Here is a 26,288-nt window from a genome sequence, read left to right on the forward strand (position 1 = left end):
GCGGGAGGGGGTAGGGGCCCGGCCGCAGCAACAAAGGCCTCTCCCTCCAACAAGCAACCCCCCCTCGGCCCCGCCTCCCCGGCCCCCCGCCTCTCCTGATTGGCCGGTCTCCCTGCCCGTCAGCGCCGCCCCCCTCCCTGGGTCTGCAGCAGCTCCGGCCGCCTCGTCGCGCCCCCCCAGCCCCCTCCCCCCGCCCCCGCCGCCCCCCGGGCCGGTGCAGCCGCAGGCGGGGTCCCCCTCCCCCTCCCCCTCTCCCCCCAGGCCTCGCGCGCCCCGAACCGGCCCCCCCTTTCCCCTCCCCCTCCGCGCCGCCGCTGCCGCGATGCCCCCCCCTGCGCCCGGGGCCCGGCTCCGGCTTCTCGCCGCCGCCGCCCTAGCTGGCCTGGCCGTCATCAGCCGAGGTACCGCAGCGCCGGGGGCGGGGGGCTCGGCCGGGACGCCGGGGTCTTGGGCAGGGGATTGGGGTGGGGGTGGGGAGCTGCATCCCCTGGCGGGAAGGGGAGGCCCCGGGACGCCGGGGTCTGGGCCGGGGGCGGGGGCTGCATCCCCTGGCTGGCAGGGAAGAGGGTCCACGGACATCAGGGTCTGTGCCCGGCGCAGGGGTCCGCGGCCCGGGGCCCGCGCCTGGGCCGGAGCCTGGGCCTAGGGGCGGAGGTCGGTTCTCCGGGCAGGCAAGAGGGTCGAGTCTGCGGCTCTGGATCAGAGGGGGGGAGCTCAGACAGTGGAGTAAGGGTCCCAGGCAGGATCTCTGAACTGAGTTGGGGTCGGGGACAGGGGATGATGCCCTCTCAGGGGTCTTGATCTCTGCGTGGAAAGGGTCCCCCAGGAGGTCCCAGCCTGGAGGCTGGGGTATGCGTCTGTGGGCAGAGGTGGGGGGATGGATGTCTTCCCAGGGTCAGTAAGAGGAGGGCAAGGGTGTCCACGGACCTAGGTCCCAGGGCCAGGAAAAGAGGGGAAGGGGCTGCAGTTCCCCAGCAGGGTCATCTACCTTTAGATGAAGTGTTGGTATTTGGGGGGCTGCAGTTATGTGAGGGAATGGGGCTGGTGATCCCTGAAGTTGGGGTGCTGGGCTGGGGACTCAGATTCAGAAGCTCTGATTCCATATCTGGGTTCCTGGGACTGGACAGAGGATGAGAGGTGGACACATGAAGGACAGAGGGAAGGGAAGGGTTAATGCAGGGTCAGAGGGTTCATCTCAGCCTGGGGGGGTCTCCAGGGGAGTTGGGAGGGAGTCTCTGCTTAGGGGGTGGGTCTGCGTCTCTCCAGCAGGGCCTGGCAGGGAGAGTCGGGTCAAGGAGATGACCCCTAAGGAAAAGGGAGGGGAGAGCAGAAAGGCAGGAGGTGCTCGGTGGTCCTCAGGGGACAGGGAACTGGGTTAATTCAGTGCTTCTGGAGCTTTCCCCCAGGCCCTGCCCTGAACTCAGAGTCACAGAGTCCGGGACTCACAACTGGGGATAACCAAGAGCCCCGACAGAGACACCTCTGCCCCCCTCCCCCCAGTCTCAGGGAGGCAGCCCACACAGACTGAGTCACACATAGATACACCGTCACAGCGTCTGACCCAAAGCTGCACCTGCAGGCACCACAGTCACACAAACACAGCCGCATCCACATAGGACACCCCTTGTCCCCACAAACAGGTGCCCCGGGCCAGAGGGACCTCAGGCCAGGGATCAAGTGGGCCAGAGCCTCAGCCCTTCACTGGTTCTTCTGCCATCTGACCAGTCTGATTTCTCTGACCCCCTGTCTCTGTGTCTGTCTGTCTCTGTCATGTGTCTCTTTAGGTCTCTGTGTCTCTGCCATTTCTGGAGGCTTGAATCTCATCTGTTATTCGCTGGTGACATTCCCTCTCATCTGTCTCTGTCTCTGGGTCTTTGTGTCTCCATCCCTGCTGGTCTCAGCACAGTTCCAGAGCTGTGTCTCCCTCCCTCTCAGACTGTTGCCCACTGTCACCCATATGTGAGTCCTCTCTCACTGGCCTTAATCCTCACTCACTTCTCGCTGTTTCCTTCTTCCTTGTCCTTATCTCTTTGCCTTCCTCCTCCCCTTTTCCTTCCCCATCCCTGTGCCCTTTGTGACCTCTTTCTCCCCCCCCCTTCCTCCCTTCTCTCTCTCTCCCTCCCTCCATCCCTCCCTCTCCCTTTACTTTCCAGGTAACTTCTCACTTTTCCACTTTCCCTCTTGAAGTCCCCGTAATCATTAGAGCCAGGAAGTAGCCTGTGACCTTGGTCAAGTCCTTTCCCACCTGTGGTCTGAGGTTCTCCATCTGAGAACTGGGGGCAGGGCCAGATGGGGTGGGTGAGCTGAGACAGACCCAGGGGCCAGGAGGACACCCCCACTCACACCCCACTGACAGACTGAGCTATCTGGAAAAAAGCCCAAGGCAAGATACGCAAAATAACATCTTCTCTTCTCTTTTATCCCTGATGTTTTCCAAGTTGGGAGAGGAGAGGAATGCCCACAACAAAACAATCCACCTTTGATAAGAGCAGGCCCATCGGCCCCACTCCCACCCTCGTGTCCCTCACACTAGCTTTCTTGGGCGCATCCTGGTACAGCTTTCTCTCACGTACGCAAACTCAGGCACAACACACAGAGGTTAACGCAATTAGAGGATTGGTTTGTTAGTTGATGTTTTCTTCCCAAAGTAGAAACAAAATATGCCCATTTCTCTGTAACTGGCCTTTTTCCACTTAACGATACCTCTCTGGCAGCCATAAATATTAATCTATCTTTAATCTTTTTCTAAACCATTTATGCCAGCACACACCCTCACACATACATATTCATTTACAAAAGTGCTACAATGTCATATTTTTAAACAATTCAACAAAATCAAATGGCAACTGCAGTAGCAGCCAGCGAGGTGGGTGGTTCCTTTGCTTCTTGGGCAGCTGGTGGGGTGATGGCAGCCAGGAGGGGGCCCCGGATTTGAGTCCTGGCACTGCCATGGACCAGCTCTCCGCGGGACCTCCAGGCGCCCGGCCCGCCAGGTTCTGCTCGGTTGGGTCACGTTGCAAATGCTCGCGGAGCACTGGCTGGCTGTTCTAGGCGCTGGGCACCTGTGTACAGGGCAGTGAGTGAACCAGGAGGAGCCCCTGCCCTTGGAGCTATATTGTAATGGGACACAGATCAAAAACCAAAACCTAAAAGCAAACAAACAAGTCCATAGGTCATTTCTGAGGGTGACGAGTATTGTCAAGAGGGTAAGAGTGACTTGGCCCTTTGAGCTCAGGTGGTCCAGGAAGCCGTCTCTGAGCAAGTGAGAGTGGAATTAAGACCTGAAGGAAGAGAAGCCAACCTCTAAAAGATCCCGGGGGAACAGCAGAGGCAAATGCCCTGAGTTGGGACCAGCAGAAAGGAGGAGGCTAACATGCACCGTCCAGTCCCGGGATTCTTGGCGCAGCGTCTGGAGTCCCGCGGGGCATCTGTGATGCCAAGACCCTCAGACTTCCGAGTCTGGGGGCTCCTGGATGCCAGCCAGCCCAGGCCCAGCCCCTTTTCACAGTCCTTCCCTGCCAGAGCCACACAGCCCTCCTCTGTCCCACCACCCAGTCTCCTGAACCCCTGCCCTCCCCTGAACTGGCTGTGCTAACTCCCTGAGTGACTGGCAGAAGCTCACAGATGCTCCCGGGCCCCAGGCCCCCTACCTGTGGCTCCTAGGGCTGTGGAATGAGAGCATCCCCTCTGTTGGAGGGTCCCAGGGTTGCCTAACTTCCTTTGCAGGGTGGCAGGAGATTCTTACCCCCTACTCAAGGTCACTCAGCTTGTTAGAGGTCTCTGTCTGTCTTAAGGGAACTCACCCACCTACAACCTTCACTCCACGGTTTATCAAACACGTACGAGGCCCGCTCGTCTGGGCTGTAGATGCCACAAGGATAGGGACCTGGGCGATCCCTCCAATTACCACTGGACACCTCCCTCCCGGTCACAGGCCGGTGCCTGCCACACAAGCATCCCACAGCCAGCTCACAGACAGCTGTTTGTAAGCACCTAACTGCCGGGCCCTGTCCTAAACCCTGTGCTTGGATTTCCTCTTTTGATCCTGCCCATAACCAGATGAAGGATTCCCATTTACAGGCGGGAAAACTGAGTCCCAGAGAAGTGAAGTAACCGCTGCAGCTTGGTGGCAGAGCTGGGACTTGAACTCGGGCCACCTGGCAACCCCACTCCATTCCCCGGGCATCTTGGTTTTGCAGGTTGCTGTTATCGGCAGATGCTTACAGGGCGTCTGCACAACCCAGACCCGGCCCCGCCCTCCCCCACCCCGAATGTAGCATCCAGGGACACTGATGCCAAATCAAGGATAGCAATAGATGTTTCTTTAAAAAGCAGGTGCTGTTAGGAACAACTAGCATTTACCGGGCCCTTCCTGTGTGTGGAGCGCTGAGCTAAATGCTTGGCTTGCATATTCTCATGGACGCCCCCCACACACACACACACAAAAGCCCTGGGAAGGAAGAACTCTTATTTTTCACCATTATGGGGAAACTGAGGCTCCGACTGGCCAGGACGGGGGAGTCACCCAGCCGGGAAGTGGTGGGACAGACATTTGATCTTCCTTCCTAGCCTCCACAGAGCTTTACTGGCTGTCCGATCTCTGGGGACCATCAATTCCCTTTCCACAAATGCTTCAGAGCTGTGAGGTAGGCCCAGCCCTGGGGGACACGGCCACATGACAGGCCCTCATGGACCTCCAGGTCAGGTGAGAGAAGCACCATGGCCACCATCTCAGCTGAGTCCAAGGATGCCCAGAAGCAGGGGTGGGGACTCTGCCTTGAACTGTCAGGGAGGTCTTCCTGGAGGAAGGGGCATTTGCACTGGGATCTTTAAGAATGAATAGGAGTTCAAGAATTGGAGGAGTGTCATGGGCATCCATGTATTTCATTCATTCAACAAGTAGTTCCCCAGGCCTCCAGTGGGCCAGGCCCTGTGCTGGGAGATGCTGGGGACACACCTGAGGCAGAACCAGGCTCTGCCCTCGAGAAACTTCTAGTCTTATGGGGAAGCCAGACCCAGGCAGTCACCATAGTGTAATTAATCTGCATTCTAATGGAGGTAGTCTGACAGACCATCCCAGAGGGCTTCACTGAATTAAGTTGGCGTTCCAAGCAGAATTTCTACAGGTGGACCTTGTGTGCACTAGCTTGTTTACTGATACATCAAACATTTCTTGAGGCCTCCTGTGGGCCAGGCCTTGCCCTGGAGGGAAGCGGACACAGACACAATCCACAGTCTGCAACAGAGGCAGGGGCCAGGCCCTGGGACTGAACGGGTCATGGACTCTACTAAGGTCAGCCCTAAACAAATGAATGGCTAGCCTGCCCCCCACCCCCATGTGCTGAAGCCCAGAGAGGGAAAGGGGCTTGCCCAGGGTTACACAGCAGGGAGCGGGCCTCCTAGTCCTAGAGGCGGGGGACTTTGTGAGCCGAATATATGTGACATCCAAATTCGCAGACACACAGACCAGGAATCAAAGGCCCTCTTGAACTGCCCTCAAGCCAGGCCCCAAGACCAACAGGGAGGCAGACAATGCTGATCCAAGGTGCGCCTGATCCGAGCTCTGGGAGCAGGCAGCAGCTCACGTGGGCAACTGGGGTAGGCTTCCTGGGAGGGCCCCCCATGCTGGGGCCTGGAGGAGAAGGGTCTGATGGGGTGAAGAGGGCAGTGCAGAGCTGGACCACGTCGGGCTGAAGGCTCAGGGCCTGGGTCCTGCAGGCCGTGGGGAGTTGGGGGGAGCTGAGTCTGCTCTGAGTGTTGGGAAGACCCCTTTGGCAAGGGGTGTGTGTGTGTGTGTGTGTGTGTGTGTGTGTTTCCATGTTTATGTCTGCCAGGATGCGTGGTTGAGTCCCACCTGCCTCTGCAGGGGCCACCCCCACTCCAGGGCCCTGGTGTGTGGGCTCAGCTCCTGTGGGTGGCACCAGTTCAGGTCACCAGCTGAGAGCGCAGCAGCCCTGGGTTCCCTGAGCCCTTGGTGGGGGTGGGGAGGCAACTTGGACAACGCCCTCTTGCCCCTGCTTTGGCCATGAGCCTTGGTTCCTTTAGGTTAAGGCTCTCAATGGGGGGGTGGAGTGTGATTTTGCCCCTAGGGGGCCGCTGGCAATGTCTAGAGGCCTTTTCTGGTTGTCACCACTGGGGGGTGAAGGGAGTTGTTGGCATCGAGCAGGTCCAGACCAGGGATGCTGCCAAGATCCTGCAGAGCGCAAGACAGCCGGCCCCAGGTGCCAGCGGTGCCGAGGTTTAGGAACCCTGGCCTAGGGTGTGTGTGTGTGTGTGTGTGTGCGTGTGTGTGTGTGTGTGTGTATGTGGCTGTCTGTCTGTCTGTCTGGACCAGCCTAGGAAGGGATCTTGGTGCTCACACATGATTCTGTTTACAGAGCACTGAATACAGCACTAATCGTGCCACTACCCATGACTGCCTTTCGGCCAGGTGTATCTTTGTATGTGACTTTCCAACTCCCTGAGTGCGTGCGTGCGTGTGTGTGTGTGTGTGTGTGGCTATGTATGATCTGATCATAGGTGACAACATGACCTGATTCTCGGCCCAGGGCAGCCCCTTTGTGTTTGAGGGGTGTGATGGTGTCGCCGTCTTGTTGCACAGGTTGTGGTTTTGCACAGGTCTGACTCTGGACGCTCCAAAGTGGGGGTGGCGCCTGGGCTGCTGGTATTGGGGTAAGCACTGGGCCAGTGTTGGGGGGGCACCCCTCTGGGGAGGGCTGTAGCCACCTGTGGACTTTGCAGCCGTGTGTGTGGGGCCATTGGGGTCAGTCGAACTGTGCGGGAATCAGTTGTTTGTGGTGGAGTGACCCAGTGTGCAGTGGTTGTTTGGCCTGAGACTGACCATTTGTGGCTGAATGTAACACTATGACTGCTCCTGGGACAGAGCCGCCTTTCTAACTGACCTTCTGCTGGGGGTCTATGCAGGGCTGTGTGTCAGTGTCACCGTTACCTATGCACCTGTCCCTCTGAGAGGGCCACAGCTGTGCGTGTGACTGAGAGTGGGACTGTCTCCTGTGTGTGTGTGTATGTGTGTGCGTGTGTGTACTCGTGTGAGTGCAGCTGTTTGTGTCTATATGGCTGGGTGTGCACCTGTCTCTCTGGGCAAGGCCATGGTCAGTATGGAGACCATTTCTTGGCCTGGGGAAGTCTGTGTCTTGTCCAAGCCTCTGTGTGTGTGTGTGTGTGTGTGTGTGTGTGTGTGTGTGTCCACCATCCATCTCCTGCTGTTCCCATCTCCTGCGTCCACCGTGTACAGCTTGGGGAGGGCGAGCCCCCTGTCTCCATCCTGGGCTCTTCAAAGCCCAGCAGTGACTCTGGCCTGAGCCCAGGGTGAGGGGCTGCAGGGTCCAGCCCCAAACCCCAGGGCCTGGCCAGCCCTCTGCGACTGGCTCTGTCCTGGCCCCATCCAGAGGGGCAGCTGATGGAGAGGCCCCCGGGAGTCGTTGGGCCGGCATGGGCAATTAATTCATTAGATTAATTAGCTCCTGGCCCAGGCTGGGGGCAGGGCAGCCCCGCGCAGGGCCCTCCCAGTCCAGCCGTCCAAGGTCGTCCAGCCGGCCTCCCTCCCCTCCGCTCTGCCTGGTGCCAGCTCCACCGCTTCACCGCCTCCGCGTGCCCAGCCCCCACTGCCTGGGCCAGGGCCAGCCCGCCAGCCATGGGGCACAGAGACGTGGATGAGGGGTGGGGGTGCTGGGGCCTGTGTGCTGCGCTGGAGTGTGTGGCGGGCGTGGGCACACAGTGTGCCTGCGAAGGTGTGTGTGTCTAAGGGCATTTGTGTGTCTGCGAGAGAGGTGCTCTGAGTGCATAGACGTGTACATGACTGTGTACATGTATTTGTATTTGTGTGTCTTCACGTCTGTGTACACATGTGTCTGTGCCGAGTATCTGTATGCAGCCAGCTCTGTATGGGTCTGAATCGATGTGTATATTTCTGAAAGAATATATGTATGTGTGTGCATCTGTGTGCATGTGTGTGTCTATCTGTTACCTGTGGACTTGTGCATATGTGTTTGTATCGTGTACATATGTTCAGTATGTATGTATGTTTGTGTGTATGTATGTAGACTGTGCACTCCTGTGCATATGTACGTGTGTGTCTGCACACTGTACCTGTGATAATTTGTATGTGTGCCTATGAACATGTGTATTTGTGTGTATGTGTGTATGCGTCTATGTGTGCATATGTATGTGTTGTGTACATATGTATCTGTGCATATATATTGTGTACCTGTATATGTGTATGTGTATATGCGTGTGCATGTGTATCTATGTAACTGTGACTCTGTGCACGTTGACATGTAAGTCCCTGTATACTCTGTGAATTTATATGTGCTCTAGGTACATGTATCTATGTGCATATGTGTGTCTGTATACTCACATATCTGTGTGTCTGTGTACATGTGTGTACACATGTGTCTATGTGTTTATAGATATGTGTTTGTGTGTATGTGTGTCTGTGTATGCAAGTGTACACATGTACACATGCGTGTGTACACATGTATCTGTGTCTATGTGTGTCTCTGTGTATATGTGTGTGTGTACGCATGCATCTGTGTATGTATCTAGCTGTGTGTTTGTGTGGTGTCTTTGTGTCTCGGAGGTGTGTAGGTTTGCATGTCCACATGAACCTACCTAGCCCAGTTTGTGAGTCAGTGCGGGCCCATGGGAAGGTGGGTGTCGCGTGCATCTGCTGATTGTGACTGCTATGTGTGTACCTCTGAAAACACCAATGAGTATGTGTGGTGGTGGGTGCAGGAGACGTCTGTGTCCACAAGGGCACGTGTGTGCACACGTGCACAGTCTTTGTCATGCCCAGCCCTGCCTGAGCTGCCATGGCTGAGCCGCCCCCTCCCTTCCCCAGGGCTGCTGTCCCAGAGCCTGGAGTTCAACTCTCCTGCCGACAACTACACAGTGTGTGAAGGCGACAACGCCACCCTCAGGTACCTCCCCCAGCGGGGACTCGCAGTCCTGCAGTCCTGCCCCTTCACCTTGCAGAGCCTCACCTTCCTGGGAGGGGGTCCTGACTTTCAGGACAGCCTGGGATGGATGGGAATGCTTGGGCTCCATGAGGAGCCAGGCTGGTAGGGTGCGAACACCCCTGGGCCTCAGAGTTCTCGTCTGTCAAAGGGGTATAGACAGGGTAACTGCCACATGGGTTACTGCAAGAATTCAAGAGCTTATACACACACCCTGCTCAGAGAGTGTGGCATACTGTGACTGCTTCATAAATGAAAGCCAGGATTACAGTTTCCCAGACCTCTGCCTCCCTCCCTGGGTTTCTGTCCCCCTCTTTCTGGGTCTCTGTCCCTCTCTCTCTGGGTCTCTGTCCCCCCTCTGGATCTCTGTCCCCCTCTCTGGGTCTCTGTCCCCCCCCCGGGTCTCTGTCCCCCTCTCTCTGGGTCTCTGTCACCCTCTTTGGGTCTCTATCCCCCTCTCTCTGGATCTCTGTCCCCACCTCTGGGTCTCTGTCCCCCTCTCTGGGTCTCTGTCCCCCTTCTGGGTCTCTGTCCCCCTCTCTCTGGGTCTCTGTCCCCGCCCCCCGCCTCGGTCTCAGTCCACCTGTCTGGGTCTCGGTCCTTTTCCTTCTGCATCTCTATTGCTCTCTCCCAGAGTGTGTCCCCCACCCCCTCTTTCTGGGCCTCTGACACACAACAGTCACGCAGTAACCATCTGCCATCATTCCATGCGCACTTGGTTCGCAGCTTTCCCTATCTGAGCCTCAGTTTACCCTGTGTATAGTGGGCACAGTAACATCCACCTCAGGGTTGTGGTGGCCCCTGGAGATGTTGTGGGCCTACTTCTCCCTCCTGCCCCCTCAATGGGGGACCCTGGGTGGCCGAGCTGGGGTGGGTGGAGAAAAACCTTCCTACCCTCATCCTCCCTGGCAGCTGCTTCATTGACGAGCACGTGACCCGCGTGGCCTGGCTGAACCGCTCCAACATCCTGTACGCGGGCAACGACCGCTGGACCAGCGACCCGCGGGTGCGGCTGCTCATCAACACCCCTGAGGAGTTCTCCATCCTCATCACCGAGGTGGGGCTCGGCGACGAGGGCCTCTACACTTGCTCCTTCCAGACCCGCCACCAGCCGTACACCACTCAGGTCTACCTCATCGTCCATGGTGAGCCTGGCTGGGGCCCTGGCCGGGTGGAGGGGGTGGAGAGCGCAGGGGAGGGGGGAGGGCTCCTGCTGACTCGCCCACCGGGTGTGTGCTCACCAAATGCCGCTCCCCAGTCCTGGGAAGACAGATGTGACCCCACCCTCAGGGATCCAGCCCATAGGAGGACAGTCACACAGATGGTGACACTTCAGGGTGATCATTTCTAGGGCAGGAAAGCTACAGGGGTGTGGGGTCGCTCAAGGGAAGACCATAGTGATTCGCTCAGCCCCATTTATTGAGCGCCTACTATGTGCAGGCATTGTTCTAGGCACTGGGGGTACAGAAGATACAAGGCAGCCTGGCCCTGCCCCTGGGAGCTGATTTTCCAAGGAGAGCTCAGGGAGGGTTTCCCAGACATGACACCTGAGCTGAGACCGTCACTGGGCACAGGGTTAGTACCAGAAAAGAAACAGTGGCCAAGAGTGCAGAGGGAAGCCCCTGTGGCTGGGAGTGCCAGAATCCAGAGGGGGCAGATGGGCTGGAAAGCTCCAGGGAGTGGGCAGGAGCAGAGGGAGGGACAGGGACAGCCCTCAGGAGCCTGCCTATGTGGCAGCAGAAGTGGTCTGGAGGGCAGGGAGCAGCCAGAGAGCTAGAGCCCAGAGACAGAGAGAGCCCGGGGGTCACAACAAGCACCGACTCAGGAGGTAGGACACCTGGGTCCCAACCCCAGTGCCACTGCCCGCCAGCCGAGGGACCCTGAGCAGGCAGAGAGGCCTCGGACTCCTCGTCTGCAAGGATGGTGCAATCAGTCACCAAATCCAAGACATCACCTTTACTTTATGCCCTGCTACAAAAGGGAAAAAAAAAATTCTGCTAATTAAACCCTGGCGTCTGGCATCTACATTGAAGAGCCATCCTGATTGGAGAAATGTTCAAATGTGAGAAAGAGAGGGAAAAAAAAGCACAGACGTGTCTTAGAATCGATGAAATATAGTAACATCTACCCTCAAGGCTGGTAGCGAGGGTGTAATGAGTGGATTTGGGTAAAGCATTTAAAACAATCTACCACACAGGAAGTACCATATGGGTATTTGCTAAAGAAATTAATCAAAAGTAATAATAATTCACACAGAGGCAGGGAGAGGGGAATTCAGACCAGAAGACAGAGAAGCTAAGTTAGGATGAAGGTGAAGAGAGACGTGGAGACCGAGAAGACCAGCAATTAGACGAGGCGCTAGGCCCAGACAGACACTGCAGACAGAAGCACAGAGGGATTCTTACAGAAAGACAGACGGAATGGCAGCGGGGGCCCCGGTCTGAGGGAGTAGGGGCTGGGGGCCCGAACCGCTGGTCTGAGGGAGGAGGCCCGGATCCTGGGCGTCCATGTCCAGCCTCTCTCTGCCCTCTGCCCCGCTGCAGTCCCTGCCCGCATCGTGAACATCTCCTCGCCTGTGACAGTGAATGAGGGGGGCAATGTGAACCTGCTTTGTCTGGCCGTGGGGCGGCCGGAGCCCACAGTCACCTGGAGGCAGCTCCGAGGTAAGGACCCCACCCCAGGCTGAAAGCCCCTTACCCGGCTCCACCGTGTAGGCCCCTCCATTCCCATACCCCGGGCTACTTTCCCAGACCCCCCTTTCCATCACTTCTGATCCCCTCAACCCTTCTGGCCACTTGATTTCGCCCTCCCACACTGCTCCCAGGTAGTTCATCATCAGACTCCACCAGTGGCTTCCCATGTGCCGTCCCAGGCCTGGGTCACGCTCTCCCAATCTCCCGCCAAACCTCAGCTTGCCCCCAACAACCCCAATACCCCTGGTCCCTGCCTGCACGCACAAAGGACTCTCCTGCACTCAGATCCCTTCCACCGATGCCCCGAGCCAGGCTGACTCCCGTGTTTTCCCTAGTCACATCCCTACTCCCTTCTGCTGGGTGCCCCAGCCCAGCAGGCCTCACGGTGGGGGCCCCAGACCAGCAGCAGCAGCATCCCCTGGGAACCCCTGGGAACTTGCCAGAAACGCACGTTCTCAAGCCCCAGCCCAGACCTGCTGAATCAGAAGCTCCCTCCACCCTCATCCCACAATCGGTTTGAACAAGCTCTGAGAACCACTGCTGAAGGCCACCCCCAGACACAGCTCCAAGGCGCCTTAACACGACACCCTAGGTCCTGGACCTCACCCACCCGCCCTTTACCTCGGCCTCCACCACCAGATCCCAGATCCCTGGATCCTCACTCGCTGGGTCTTTGGAGATCCCATGATGCCAGTCGCTAGATCCTGTTCCCTGAATCCTCTGAGACCCCAGAACCCAATGACTAGATCTCACATCCCTGGAGCCTGGATGTCCTAAGTCCCAGAGGGTCTTCTGAGATCACTGATCTGTCATGAGACCCCCAGATATGCTGATCCCAATCCCCAGACCCCATGAGCTAGATCCCAGAACTCCGGGCCCTGCCTCACTGGGTCTGTATTTGCTGTATCCTTCTGAGACCCCAAATCCTAGGATCCTCCTCTCCACTGGGTCCTCTGAGCCCCATGATCTGAGTCACAAGACCCCAGATTCCTGGATCTCCTGAACCTCCAAATTCTAGGACCCTCCTCACTGGGTTCCAGTTACTAAGCCCCAGATCCTCACTCCTTCCCCCATCTTTAGCTGGAGAGACCCCAGGCCCCGCACCCCCCCACACTCCTATCGACCCGGGGCACTCCAGGCCCTGCTGTGCCCGCCCCGCTGATGTGTGTCCGTGTTGTGCCCGTGTTGTCCCGTGTTAAGTGTTTGTGTCTGGCCCCGCCCCCTCCTCCTCCCTCCCCGCACAGACGGCTTCACCTCGGAGGGCGAGATCCTCGAGATTTCTGACATCCAGCGGGGCCAGGCCGGGGAATACGAGTGCGTGACTCACAACGGAGTTAACTCCGCGCCCGACAGCCGCCGCGTGCTGGTCACAGTCAACTGTGAGCCCCCCTGGCACCGGGCACGAAAGGGCAGCGGACCCGGGGTCCCTAGGGAGGAGGGGTCTGATGGAGGAGGAAGCCTGGGCTGGACTCCGGGGTCTGGCGGGGAGGGGCAGGGGATGGCACCCCTAGTTCCGCGTGGCTTGGAGAATTCGCTGAGCCTCCCCCCTCGGCAGATCCTCCGACCATCACAGACGTGACCAGCGCCCGCACCGCCCTGGGCCGGGCCGCCCTCCTGCGCTGCGAAGCCATGGCGGTGCCCCCCGCGGATTTCCAGTGGTACAAGGATGACAGACTGTGAGGACAGCACCGGGACGGGCGGGCCGTGTGGATGGGGCAGAGGGAGGTCCGTGGTCCCTCGGATTGCGGGGCGGGGTGACCCTGGCGGAAGCGAGCCAGCCTTGGGTCCCGAAAGCAGGGGTATCCAGCTTCTAGCACCTGTCGGACCCCAGGGAGCCAAACTTGGGTGCCGTAATGCTGAAGCCCGGTCTCCCCAGACTATCCAGGGAGGTCTCCGGATTCGGGGGTCAATGCTGAGGACCTGGCGGGGAAGGTTCAGGAGACCGTTGTGGCTGGGGCCCAGCAGGGCTTGGGAGCTCCTAGCCATTAAGGGCGCGCCCCCGAAGAGGCCAATGCCCCCGAGGGGCCAGGGTGCCCGGAGAGGGGCGGCGACCGGAATGACCCGGGATCCATGAGGAGCTAGCACCCGAGGGGTGGCTGGGGCAGGGGGCAGAATGCGGGGTCTCCAGGGAAGGGAGGAGCCCGAGAGTCGCGAGACTGGGCTGTGCGTCCGGCGGGGGTCCCGGGCCCGCTTCCACGGCCGGCCCCTAACCCAGATCCCCCGCAGGCTGAGCAGCGGCGCGGCCGAGGGCCTGAAGGTGCAGACGGAGCGCACCCGCTCGATGCTTCTCTTCGCCAACGTGAGCGCCCGGCACTACGGCAACTACACGTGTCGCGCAGCCAACCGGCTCGGAGCGTCCAGCGCCTCCATGCGGCTCCTGCGTGCGTCTGCGGGTCGGCGCGGGGGGAGGGGGGAGGGGGGCGGAGAAGCCGGGGGCGGGGCTGAGGGAGGCGGCGGAGACTCGGGGATCGCCCCCTGGCCCGCCTGACCCCGAACTTAGGAAAGAGACAGAAGCGGAGATTCCAAAGCAACGCGACTGAGCGCCCACTAAGGGCCAGGGGCGTTGGGCGTGGGCGACACAACAGTGCACAAAAGAAACAAGGTTCGGGAACTCGCCAAGCTTATGGTCTAGTAGTAGTAAAAAAGCAACAGACAAGAAGACACCTGGATAGACAAGCAAATATGTACATGAACAAAGAATAATGTTGCATGTCGATAAGAGCTGGGAAAAAATCGACAATAGACAGGATTAGGGGTGGTGGCTATTGGAGAAGTTCACCAGAGAAGGCTTCCTGGAGGGGGTTCTCTTTAAACTGAGATCTGAGTGGTAGGAAGTCAGCGCTGCCAAGACCTTGGGGAAGAGCTTTGCAGGCAGAGGGGGCCGTTCGCGTGGCTGCAGCAGGGCGGTCGGGGTCTCGCAGGCCACCACGAGTCTGGAGTTTATTCTGCTGTGGGGCGAGGCTACTAGTATTTATTAAGCAGGGGAGTGACATGTTGTTGATGCTTCTAAAAAGAATCACTTTGACTGTTGTATGAGGGATGGGAGAGGGCAAGATGGAGGCAGGGAGACCAGGGAGGAGGCTGCTGTGGTATCCCAGGCCAGGAGTGACAGTGGATGGCACAGAGTCTGTATTTGGAGATGCTTTGGAGGTGGAGCCCAGAGGGTTAAGTCGTTGGACTGGATGTGGAAGGGTGAGGGGAGAGGGACGTTGAGTCAGAGGTGACTGTGAGGTTTGGGCTTCAGCCACTGGGTGCATGGGGATGTAGTATTGAAGTAATGGGGCCGGGGGCGGGTGGGGGACCGTAGCCAGTGGGGGGAGAGTCCAGAGAGCAGTTTTAGACCTGACTGGGAGAAATGCCGGATAGACGAGACAAGACACTGAGGGTCCCAGGCTAAGACAGTGAGAAAGAAGCGGAGAAGACCTGAGAAGGTGCTCAGACTCCAAACAGAATCAGAAAAGCAGGCACAGGGAACGAGGGACCCAGAAAGGCCCCTAAAGAAGTAGACTCAAGAGAGGCAGGGCATCAGGGAGAGACACACATGGGGTCTCCCCTCCCAGGCCTCCCTTGTAACCCTTTCTCTTCCCCCAGGCCCAGGATCCCTGGAGAACTCGGCCCCGAGGCCCCCAGGGCCCCTGACCCTCCTCTCCGCCCTGGGCTGGCTGTGGTGGAGAATGTAGGTGCAACCCCGCGGAGCTCGCCTCCCCCTGCAGGGGGCCTCGGGCCAAGAGCAAGAGGAAGGGGGAGCAAGAGCTGTGGGTCTCGAGGGGGCGGAAGAGCTCTCGGCCACCAAGGAAGAGGAGAGGAAGCGGAGGAGGAGGAGGAAGAGGAGGAAAGATCTTTAGAGAACCCATCACTGTGAGGGATAACGCAAAATTATGCATCTTTCTACAGCCATTTCCACCACCCGTTCACGTTTCCGATTGTGACCCACCCCCACCACCCCATACCCCTCTCTTAGCTCAGGCTGTCAACTGGCTCGTGTGGGTGTGTGTGTGTGTGTGTGAGTGTGCGCCTGCATGTGTGTGTACGTGTGTGTGGGTGGGTGGGCTGGGGGAGGGGACTTGGCTGTCCTCCCTCCCCTGACACCCCCATGTCCACTGCCCCCACCCCGGCTGCCTCTCCTCTCTGGCTGGAGGTAGGTACGGGAGCTCTGCCGCGGAAGCTGTGATGAGGATCGCGAGGCTCCCTGCTTCCCCAGTATATGCACGCACACTGACCCTCCCCTCCCTGTCAAAAGGGCGTCTCCTGGGCAGGTTGGGAGTGGCGAGGGGTGTGACACTCACCTGTCAAGCTGTCCTTCAGCCTCTGTGAATAAAAGGGGATGTCCATCTGGGCTCCGGGCCTCCCTGCTGTCAACTACCAGCTGCCTGTAGCCAGAGGCCCCATCACTGGCTCAGTGGCCTGAGACCTTCCCACTTCCCCTGTCCCCCCACCCTGGACTCTCTGGCCCACTCCTGGGCCAATCGGTGCTTCCATCCCACTGTCAGGCTGGTGGCAGTAGTCGCCTGTCTGTCTCAGTGCTTTGCCCTACCCCCGCTGCCACTCCCCTTGGCCACCTGTGGCATCAAGCAGCTGCCCTCGGGGCCCCTGCAGCTGGCCCACAGGTGTGGGCTCGCTGGTCTACCACTCCTAGCCTCTCTGCCAACTGTACCTCCCAAAGGCTACCTGACCGCCCTCACACACACTCAGACACACACACACACCAGCGACTGTGACCAGCAATAGCCCCCTGGCTCCAGCTGTCCTGTAGCTGGTGACTAGCTGTAGTTCCCCCAAGGGTGGGCGACTGTTGTCAGGAACGGACGCTGAGAGGCTGTAGCCTCAGCTCTCATTGTAGGCATACTCCGCCCTGGTACACCACACCACACAAAGTGGGGGAGAGAGAGGCATCACACAGACATCCTGAGCCCAGACAAAGATGCCATGTCACCAGCTCCAACTCCCGGGAGACCCTCTCTATAAACACCCACCCCAAACCACACCACCCAGAGCTTGGTGGAGAAGAGGGCAAAGCAGGGGCAGAGGGCAAGGGGCAGTGACTGTACCTCAGACGGGGGCGTGGGCCCCATCCCACATTGTCTTCCATTCCCAGGGTCCAGGGGACAGGGTGGGGCAGGGGAGGGATACAAGGGAGGGGGTGGGGGGCCCTGGGGGCCGTGTGTTCCAATTCATGGGGAGTGTTGAGACCACCACACCAATAAACGCCTTTTTCCAAAGTCTCTGCCTGCAGCTCTCAGTGTCATTAGGGATTTCAAGGCCAAAGTGTCGTTTGCGGTGATCACTCCTACTCCCTGCCTTCTCTGGTAGATTTGGAATTGACCTGTTTCAGAGGTGGCCCCTGATTGGCTTAAGCCACTTAAGTATAGCTCGCTTCCCACTGTGATCAGTTCGGAGATGGGCACGTGACCCACTAGGGGTAATGGGACAGTGTATGGGTTCACAAGAAGGGACGCTCTTGCACTGGATAATGTGGCTTAATGATCTGAGGTCTAGTCTGTAGGGTTGCTCTTCTCCCTCTCAGGGAGAGACCTTGGATCTATGGGGATAGCAGTGGTGGAGAAGACAACAGGTGGGGCCTGAGAATGATAGAAACACTATAGAATGCAGAGTGGGAGGTCTAGAGAAATAGAGTCCATGATCACATCATTTGAGCATCTGGATCAAAACTTACCTGATGCCCACCTTCACTTACATAAGCAATAAGGTCCCCTGTATACTTAAGCCAATTTGCATTAGGTTTTCTTTCTCTGGTGAGCAAGAAGGAAATGAAAACCCTAACACATAGAAGGCCCAGGCAGGCACCCAAGACTCCAGCTCTCACCTTCCCAAAGGATCCAAGGGCTTGCATGGCCTTTTCTGCCCCAACCATTAACCAGATGTCCTCACACCTTTTCCTTCCCTGAGGTAGATACTGGTTGCCTACACTTTAGTTCTTTGCTTCCCCTTTCTTCTTTGCTGGCAGACCCACTTGCCATGATGCAGGCTGAGATATTTGTTTTGCCAGCCTCCTTTGCAGCTATGTGGCCAGTTTTGGCCAAAAAGACATAAAGGGAAGTTTGCTGGTAGGCTTCCAGGAAAGTTTCCTCCCACCCACCCCACGCATGAGGGAGGAAGGCAGGGAGGGATGTGTGTGGGAAGGGAGACCTGCCCCCTTTCTTTTATCTGTAGATACAGTTGTGTGAAGATGTGATGACTGGAGCTGCAGCAGCTGTTTTGCTACATGAGGCAATACACAAGGAGACAACATGCCAACCCACTGATGGTAGCAAAGCAGAAGGAGGAAATGGGCCCATGTCCTTGGTGTGGTGTCTGAGTTGCTGAGCCAGCCTGAAACCATCCACCTCTATTTTTCTTGCCACCATTTGTTTTGTTACTTGCAGCCAAAAGAATCCTCATGGATGCACTCCCCAAATTCTCAATGGGAAACTCAATTGAAAAATAAAGACTTATGCTGGGGAGAGCAGCAGCAAGCCAAACCCTTCAGTGGCACCAAGACATTTGGTCAGTCAACAAATATTTATTGATTGCCTGCTGTGTGTCAGGCTCTGTGTTAAGTGCTGAGATAACCCATGACCATGGGAAGGGTAAGAGAATGGTCTTCATTGGTGGCCATAGTTACCCTTAAACTTGAGAAATGAACGACACGGGGAAAACGAAGTGTTCCAAGCAGAGAAAACTCTAGGGACAAAAGCCTGGAGGCAACGTAAAGTGTGGCTGAAAGATGCCTATACTGGATTCAGGGAGCAGGGACAGTTTTGGGAGGGGAGGTCCGAAGGCTGACAGAGGAAAAACCACAAGGCTTTGAAGGTCACAGTGAGTTGTTCTGATATCTGAAGGGCAATGCACAGCCACAGAAGGATTTAAAGGGAAGAGGGATGTGATCTGATCTGTTTTATGTTGAAGAAGCTGGGTGCTGGATGGGGTGTGGCCTGGAGGAGGCAAAAGGAATGTAGAGGGACCTTTCCAGAGAACGTGGCCAGGCTCCCTCTCCAGCTGGGAGCCACACGGCAAGCCTTGCCTATCTGCCGCAAAGCCTCGGAGGTTGTGCAAACCACACAGATCAGCAGAAGTCTCTCCTAGTCCAAGAGTCACATCTCCTTAGGTGCACAAATACAGGTAAAGTCTTCTGCGGTGAGACAGGGAGACAGGAAGTCCCACTTTCAGGGTCCAATCCTCAGTCACAGCAGGCCCTGCCTTCTGCTGGGGCAAAACAGGAAGTTCTGCCCCAAAACGGCCTGTGCATGGTAGGACACTGGCTCTGATCACACCTGCGTGGCTGCCCGAACAGTTTTTGTGCCCACACCTGAAGAGACGACTGGACTGGGGCCTGTGGCCTGGAAGAGAGAGACAGGTGGCGGGGAACTCAGGAGGTACCCTGGGAGTGGCATGACTCACCCACCTGACCTTTCCCAGCTCTTCTTGAACCTTTTAGAAATTAGCTGGGTTCCCTTCATTTGCAGGTAAGGGGGTAGAGTGGGAGCCTCTGGCCACCCTTGGGGAAGCTAAGTCATGCAACAACCCAACTTTTATGAAGAAATGAGCAAATTCTATCCCACCTCGGAGAGAAAATGTAAGTCTTGTTTAATTTTTATGGAAAAGAAAAATGTAGGTCCTGCTTCACCCTCCTTTGGAGAAGAAACTACGGATCACTCTTCTTTTAATATACATCAAAGTTGGGTGAAAAGTCCTGTCTAACTTTTGTGTATTTAAAAAAAGGATAAGGTTTTGCCAACTTTGTAAATTAACAAATTAAAAAATCTCCCTGACTATAAGACAAAAAGTCCCGCCCCCAAGTCACTCACACTCACTTGGTAGGGCTTGGTTGGGCTAGGGTCCCCCAGCGGGACTTTGAAGGGCAGAGGCCATGAGCTCTGCACTGGGGTCACACTCTGCTGTTTCTTTTCTGGTGGGGTGACCACGGGGGCCAAAGTGAGGGGATGCTTCTTCTTCTGAGGAGTCCTTCCTGAGAAAGACAGAGAAGGAAGAGAAACAGGAACATGTGATTGGCTGCTCCAACATGCTGACCCAGCCAATGGGAAGGGAAAGTGGTCTGAGTGGTGGAGTCGTAGTCTGATTGGCTGATTTGGAGGTGGGAGGGAGGGAAGTTTGACCTATGACTGTGTTGATTGGTTCAGCCAGGTCTCCTATGACCACCCCAGTTGGATGCCCTTCACTCACCCCGAAAGCGGCACAGGCAGCAGATGCACAGGAGGAGAAGCGCTGCCAGCAGTGCCAGGCCCAGTAGGGAGCCCAGGACGATGCCAGCGATGGCCCCGGGGCCCAGGGTGGGTCCTGGAAGAGAAAAAGAGAAGGGGAGCAGGAGCCAGGGGCTGGACCCAAGTTTCCTAAACCCATGACTCATTTCCTTCCCTCGGGGACCCAGGAGTCCAGGTTCCTGCCCCTCCCCTCTCAGAACCCAGGAACCTGGGACCCTAGCACTCTCAATTCATTTAACGTTTTCTGAGTGACTGTGGTGTGCCTGGCACTCGGCCAGCTGGTGAGGCTTCATTGGTGGGCAAAATAAACAAGATACCTCCCCTTGTGTCGATTAATTCTAGGAGGGAAGTCAGAAATAAATGAGCAATAAATAACATATTTACAGACTGTGCAAAGAAGGAAAAACTGGTGCTATGATAAAAAATAATAGGAGAGGAGACATTTAGAAAGGGTGTCTAGTTAAAGTCCCTGAGGAAGTACCATTTGAGTAGAGACTTGAAGAATAGGGAGTCAGTCATGCCAAACCTGGGGGAAGGGTGTTCCAAGAGGAGGGAACAGAATATGCAAAGGTCCAGAGGTAGGAAAGAGTTTTCTGTGTTCAATGAAGGCCCGTGTGGGTGGAGGACACAGAATGAGGGGGAGAAAGGTAGAGGATGAAGCAGGAGGCATTCCCAGGGGCCAGGTCCTGGGAGTTCTTGTAGAAATTAATGGAATGCTTTTAAGTAGGGCAGGATCATAATCTGATTTACATAACTTTGGCTTCTACGTGGAGGAGAATAGATTATAGGCCTAGGCGAGCAAGAGGGAGTATAAAGAAACCAGATAAACAGCTGCTGCAGTCCAGGCAAGAGAGGATGTGTGTTTGACCAGGGCCTTGGAGCGAAGACGGAAAGAAGCAAATGTATTAGAAAAACATTTTGGAAGGAAAATTGACCAAACTTGCTGGTGGTTCGGATGTTGAGGGTTAAGCATGTGGGTAGTGCCATTCATTAGGATGGGGAAGACTGGAGGGTTAGAGGATGCAGTTTTGGGGAAAAACCATCGAGGGGTCTATTTTAGACATGATATTTGAGATGCCAAGTGGACATCCAAAGTGAAGATGTCATGTAAGGGGTGTCCTTTTCAAGAGAGGTCAGGGCTGGGAATAAGACATTTGGGAGTTGCCGGAGTGTTAATGCTATTGAAAGCCATGAGAGTGGACAGGTTCATTCTGGGGAGAAATACAGGTCTGAGAATTCGATCCTCAGACACTCCAGTTGAGGACTGTTATTGATTGAAATGTGCTCCCCCCGAAAACATATGTTGGAGTCCTAACCCCTTCTACTTGTGAATGTGATCTTATTTTGGAATAGGGTCTTTGCAGTTGTAACCAAGTCCAGATGAGGCCATTAGGGTGGGCTCTAATCCAATATAACTGATGTCCTTATTAGAAGAGGACAGAGATACACACAAGGAGGAGAAGGCCATGGGAAGCTGGAGGCAGAGACTGGAGTGATGGCAGCTGCAAGCCAAGGAATGCCAAGAGTGAACAGCTACCACCGGAAGCTAGGAAGAAGCAAGGATGGATTCAACCCAGAGTCTCAGAGGCAACAGGACCCTGGGAACACCTTGATTCTAGACTTCTGGACTCTAGAGCTATGAGCGAATCAATTTCTGTTGTTTCAAGCTACCCTGCTCAAGGTACTTTGTTATGGCAGCCCTAGGACATTAAGACAGAGAGAGAAGGACCCAACACAACAGATTGGGAAAGGCTGCTCAGACTGCTAGGAGGAAGCCCAGGAGAAAGTGCTGACAGCCCCAACTCACCAGCACGGTAGATCCGGCTTTGTGATGGAATCCCTGGCTGGCCACCCAGGGTGGGCAGGATACGCAAGACCCAGGACCCAGGGTTCCGTGGTCGAAGAGGCACCACAGCTGACCGCTCCTGGGGCCCCAGGGTGAGCAGGGAGACCCAGTCCCTGTAGGCAGGAGTTCTGCCCGGGCCAGGCCCCTCTGGCCGTGCTTGGATCTCAAAACCACTGATCAGGGCCCCTCGCTCCACATCCCAAGTCAGCACTGCTGCATCCCGGGCTCTTTGAAGCCTCCACGAGGAGATGGAGGGTCCTAGAGGGATGAAGGGGAGGGGGCAACTGGATTCTTAGGTCCTAGAGGGGAGAGGGAAGCGGGCTGGGGGCCTGGACTCTTGTGTCTTAGTGAAAAGGGGTCTAGGGGCCTGGACTCCCGGGTCTGAGGGAGGAGGGGCTGGGGGCCTAGATCTCTGGGTCTGAGGGAGGAGGTACTGGGGGTCTGGACTCTGTGTTCTTCAAAAGGCCATGGCTCACCAATGAGGGTGATCTGGTCGCCCCCAGCACCCAGCGCCCCACTGCACAGCACGGAGTAATTTCCCAAGTCCCAATCCAGGCTGAAGTTGCCGAAGAGGAGCTTCCTCCCATCTTGACTGAGCTGCAGGCGACTCCCACCCCCTGGAGCCAGCGGCCGCCCTTCCCGGGCCCAGGATGCTCGTGAGGGTGGGGGACAACCAGAGGCCTCCAGTGCCACCTCTGCCTCCCCCGACTGTCTGTCCTCCACCAGCGGATGTAGCAGCACCTCTTGGGGGGCCTCTGCAGGGGGAGAAACCCAGTCAGGAAAGTCAAGACCTTACCCTGGATTCAAAGAACAAGCCCACGCCCTTTGTTAAACCAAACAGTGGTAAAGTCTGGCCCTTTGGCCGCAGGAGGAAGAACTGCCCATTCACTCGCTCACTTATTCACTCATTCATTCATTTATTACCTGAATTCTATGCACTTACTGAATGCATACCCTATAGGCTTGGCCCTGTGCTGGGAAACTCATATTATTGTCAGCTATTCATTACTCTGAAGAAAAAAAAAAGGCTGATTTACCTCTCTGAGCACGTGGGAAAGTGTCAGCCCTCTTCCTGGGTCCAGAAGGAAACGCTCGTCCCTGCCTCGCCCCCACCCTGAGGTATCAGAAAAACCTTATTCCTTCTCTAGGTTCAAAGAAAGTGAAGTTCCGCCCTCTTCTGGAGTAAGGAAGTACCCTTCCCGCTTCAGAAGTCCCAAAGGACCAAAGAAAAAGTCCTCCTCCTCGGGACACAGCACAGAAGCTCCGCCCCCTCTCACCCGGGGTGACGGTGCAGGTGCGCGTGGCCACCAGGTGGCGAGCAAGGCAGGTGATGGGGACGCCGCTGAGCCGGGGGTGGACCGGGACGGCGGCCAGGAGCGCGGAGGGCACCGGCCCCGCGCGGACGCCTTCGGGGAGACCCTGGAACTGCAGGGACGCGGCAGGGACCCCGCCCGGCCACGAGCAGCGGAAGCGGAGGCTGCGGTCCCCGGGACCCCCTTCCACGGAGCACTGTGGGGACCCGGGGGGCAGATCTGCGGAGGGAAGGGAGAGACCAAGGATCGGACCCAGTAACGCTCCCGCTAGGTGGACAGCCCGCAGCCCCACCGACTGTCCCCCTGTCCTAGAGAACCGCATCTGCGCACACTGACTCCTGCGCTTCCAAACCTCGCCCGGCCGCGTCCTTTCGGGCTCCAGCCCTTCCACCAGGTGACTCCGTCCCCCCTTGACTACTCCACGAGAAGCCTCCGCTTTTCCCAGTTATCTCTGCCCTGCCTTTCGGCCCCCGCTGCCTTTCTCCGATGACTCTGTCCCCTTCCTAACCACCCCCAGCCCCTTTCTCTAGTGACTCCGCCCCCTTTTCCAGGTAACTTCTCCCTTTGCTGCTCCCACTTACCGGCCCGGGCGACTTAGTCCCTTCCCTTTCTAACCCCCACTCCTTGCCATTTGACTCCGCTGCCTACTTTGTTCAGGAGGCTTCCTGCCCAGCAATGTCCGCGCTCTGCGCGCTGGCCCGGCCCCTCTCTCCTGGTCACCCTTGCCACACCGTTCCGGCCCCGCCCCCTCCAGGCCTCCCCTCGGTCCGCCCTGGCGGCTCTCACCGGCCACCGTGAGGTTGAGCAGAGAGCGGCGGCGGCGGCCGGTGCGCGGGTTCGCGGCGAGGCAGGCGTAGGCGCCGGCGTGGCCCGGCCCGACCGCGGGCAGCAGCAGCTGCGGCCCCGCGGGCACCGCGGCCTCGGCCGGGTCCGCCAGGCTCCATGCGATGTCGGCGGGCGGCCGCGAGGCGGCGGTGCAGCGCAGGGTCACGTTGCTGCCCGCGGTGACATAGTGGGCAGGGGTGGCGTCGCGGTCCGAGGAAACCGTGATGACCGGCGGATCCGGGCCATCTAGGGGCAGGAGGGGGTCACTAGGGACTCCTCCAGGTCTCCCAGAGACGGGATCCCCAGCCCCCTTCTCCCCGGGGCCTCGAGACCCCTACCCCGACCCGAGGCATTTTCCCCACTCACAGAAGACCCTGACGTCCGCCGCAGCCTCCGTGCGGCCGAAGGGGCTGCGGACGCTGCAAGTGTACCGGGCGTGGTCGCCGCGCACAGGGCGCGCGATGAGCAGCTGGTCGCCCTCGGAGCGGATCCGGGGCGGCTCAGCTCCCTCGGGGGCCGTCGCCTCCAGGGCGCGTCCGTTCTGGCTCCAGCTCAGCACCCCGCGACTTGGCTCCCACCCCACGCAGCGCAGCCGGAGCTCAGCCGCCCCCTCCTCTGTCTCGGGGGCCTTGGGCTGCACCGACAGCTGGGGTAGGGGCTCTGGGAGACGAGGAACGGGCTCAGGACTCGGTGTGGAAGCCCATCTCCTCGTCCCCTCCTCCCTACACCCAGGAATTCAGGCCCCAGCCGCTGCCTCCTCTTAGCCCCAGGAGTCCAGGCCCCAGCCCTCTCCTCTCCAAGACCCAGGAGTTCGAGAGAGAGGGGAGGCCTCCAACTCCTTCCTTCCTCAGACCCAGGAGTCCAGGCCCCCAGGAGTCTTGGTCCCAGGTCGGCTTTGCTCAAGCAACCCTGTCTTGGCCTCAGCCCTGCTTCTCCTCCCGTACTCGACCCAGAAGTCCTCTCTCCCCATCCAGGGACCCCTTCCTCTAAGGAGGAAACATCTCAGAACAGTAGTGACTTGCCCAGGGGTCTCCCAGAGCAGAGCAGCCCCTGCAGCCTGAACTCCAGACCCCAGGGCACACTTACCATACACACCCACTGTGAACTCCCGAGTCTGCTGGGAGACCCCTGCCCTGATGACCTCAGCCGTGTAGACCCCGGCATCATCCAGCTGGGCAGAGGCAAGTTCCAGACCCCCTCTGGCCTGGTCAAACCGCAGGCGGTCCCGGTGAACAGGGTCCACGCTGATCAGAGGAGCCCCTGGCCCCAGGCCCCCAGCTGCCAGAACCTTGGAGCCCCGGCGCCAGACCACCAGAGGGGCAGGAGGGCCAGGGCTGGGGACTGGGACCAGGGGGAGCCAGATAGTGGTCCCCACCAGCACTGCAAGAGGCCCCCCCACCTGCTGGGGGAAGCTTGCAGCTGGGTGGGTCTCTGCGGAAACTTTCGATTCCAGACTGTGGTCAAAGAGTTCAAGATCTTTTGAATCTGGGACCTCAACAGACGCTGTGGTATCGGGAACTTGAGCAGAAATGTTTGAAGCTGGGGTCTTAGCAGAGAAAGGAGGCTTGGGGTCTTTGACAGGAACTTGAGGATCTGAAGTATCAGGAAGTACTTCGGAACCAGGAATGGCATCTGGGCTCAAATCTTGACCCTCAGCATAAATATTTGACCAGAAGGACCCAGACGCATTGTTGGAATTCAGGGTCTCAGGAAACCAGTCGGAATCAGAGATTCCAGCAGGGGCTTTTGAACTGGAAGACTGATCCAGAAACTTCAGGTTGGGAGGTTTGATGGAGGGAACTTCCGAACCCAGCCCCTGGGAAGAGTTTTCTGAGTCCGAAGAGAAGGCAGAGGAGAAATTGGTTTGCTGAGGTCCAGAGGAGGCTCTGAGGGCGGGGATCCCTACTCCGGAGGCTGCAGAGGAGAAGAGGGAGGTGTTGCGGAGGCAGCTAAGAAGGGGGACTGTGGGGAGGGGGCTGAGCAGGGAACTTACCCAAGAGTAGGAAGAGTGGCAGAACCCGCCAGGTGTCCATGGTACTGGTCGTGCTCGAGAGGACACTGGAGCGAGACCCAGGGCCTGCGCCCATCCCTCCCGGGTAGGACGAGTCCGACAGGACTGGCAGCTTAGCTTCCTGGGTGGGGAAGGGAGCCAGAACCAGCGGGAGGTGCCAGGATCCCCCACCCCATCTGGTGGCTTAGCCACACACCCCACCCCACTCTCTTCATCAGCTAGCCCTGATGGGCAAGCCCAGCCTGACCCCTGCACTCCCTGCCCCAGGGGGAAGATGGGAGAACTGAGTCCCAGCTAAGACGTGGTAGCATGAAGCCAGGAAGCCTTCCTGGAGGAGGATGAGGTGACCTTTCAGAGCCCCCCGCCTCTGAGGCTCAAGCCTCCTCCTCCCCATCCTCCTGGCCTC

At 57.7% G+C, this 26,288-nt stretch overlaps 2 protein-coding genes across 3 annotated transcripts; one reads left to right on the forward strand and one right to left on the reverse strand.

The window, feature by feature from the left end:
- The first annotated feature begins 322 nt into the window (after positions 1–322).
- IGLON5 (IgLON family member 5) lies at positions 323–15,712 on the forward strand. The gene is made up of 8 exons (XM_045532585.1): positions 323–401; positions 8,861–8,939; positions 9,888–10,120; positions 11,519–11,638; positions 12,913–13,047; positions 13,224–13,344; positions 13,895–14,049; positions 15,260–15,712. Exons 1-8 carry the CDS (start codon positions 323–325, stop codon positions 15,346–15,348), a joined length of 1,011 nt encoding a protein of 336 aa, XP_045388541.1. The 3' UTR covers positions 15,349–15,712.
- Positions 15,713–18,549: 2,837 nt separating this feature from the next.
- On the reverse strand, positions 18,550–26,285 carry VSIG10L (V-set and immunoglobulin domain containing 10 like). Of its 2 annotated transcripts, none has more exons than XM_045532587.1 (10): positions 25,865–26,285; positions 24,958–25,785; positions 24,238–24,531; positions 23,833–24,117; positions 23,011–23,265; positions 22,210–22,488; positions 21,695–21,991; positions 19,850–19,963; positions 19,480–19,634; positions 18,550–19,005 (listed from the first exon to the last, which is right to left on the reverse strand). In XM_045532587.1, exons 1-10 carry the CDS (start codon positions 25,956–25,958, stop codon positions 18,934–18,936), a joined length of 2,673 nt encoding a protein of 890 aa, XP_045388543.1. In that variant the 5' UTR covers positions 25,959–26,285; the 3' UTR covers positions 18,550–18,933. The 2 variants fall into 2 exon arrangements, with proteins under 2 accessions (XP_045388543.1, XP_045388542.1); XM_045532586.1 differs by having other exon boundaries at positions 19,474–19,634.
- Between the last annotated feature and the right edge of the window lie 3 nt (positions 26,286–26,288).

Source organism: Lemur catta, chromosome 19 (genome assembly GCF_020740605.2).
Source record: "Lemur catta isolate mLemCat1 chromosome 19, mLemCat1.pri, whole genome shotgun sequence".
NCBI classification, from domain to species: domain Eukaryota; kingdom Metazoa; phylum Chordata; class Mammalia; order Primates; family Lemuridae; genus Lemur; species Lemur catta.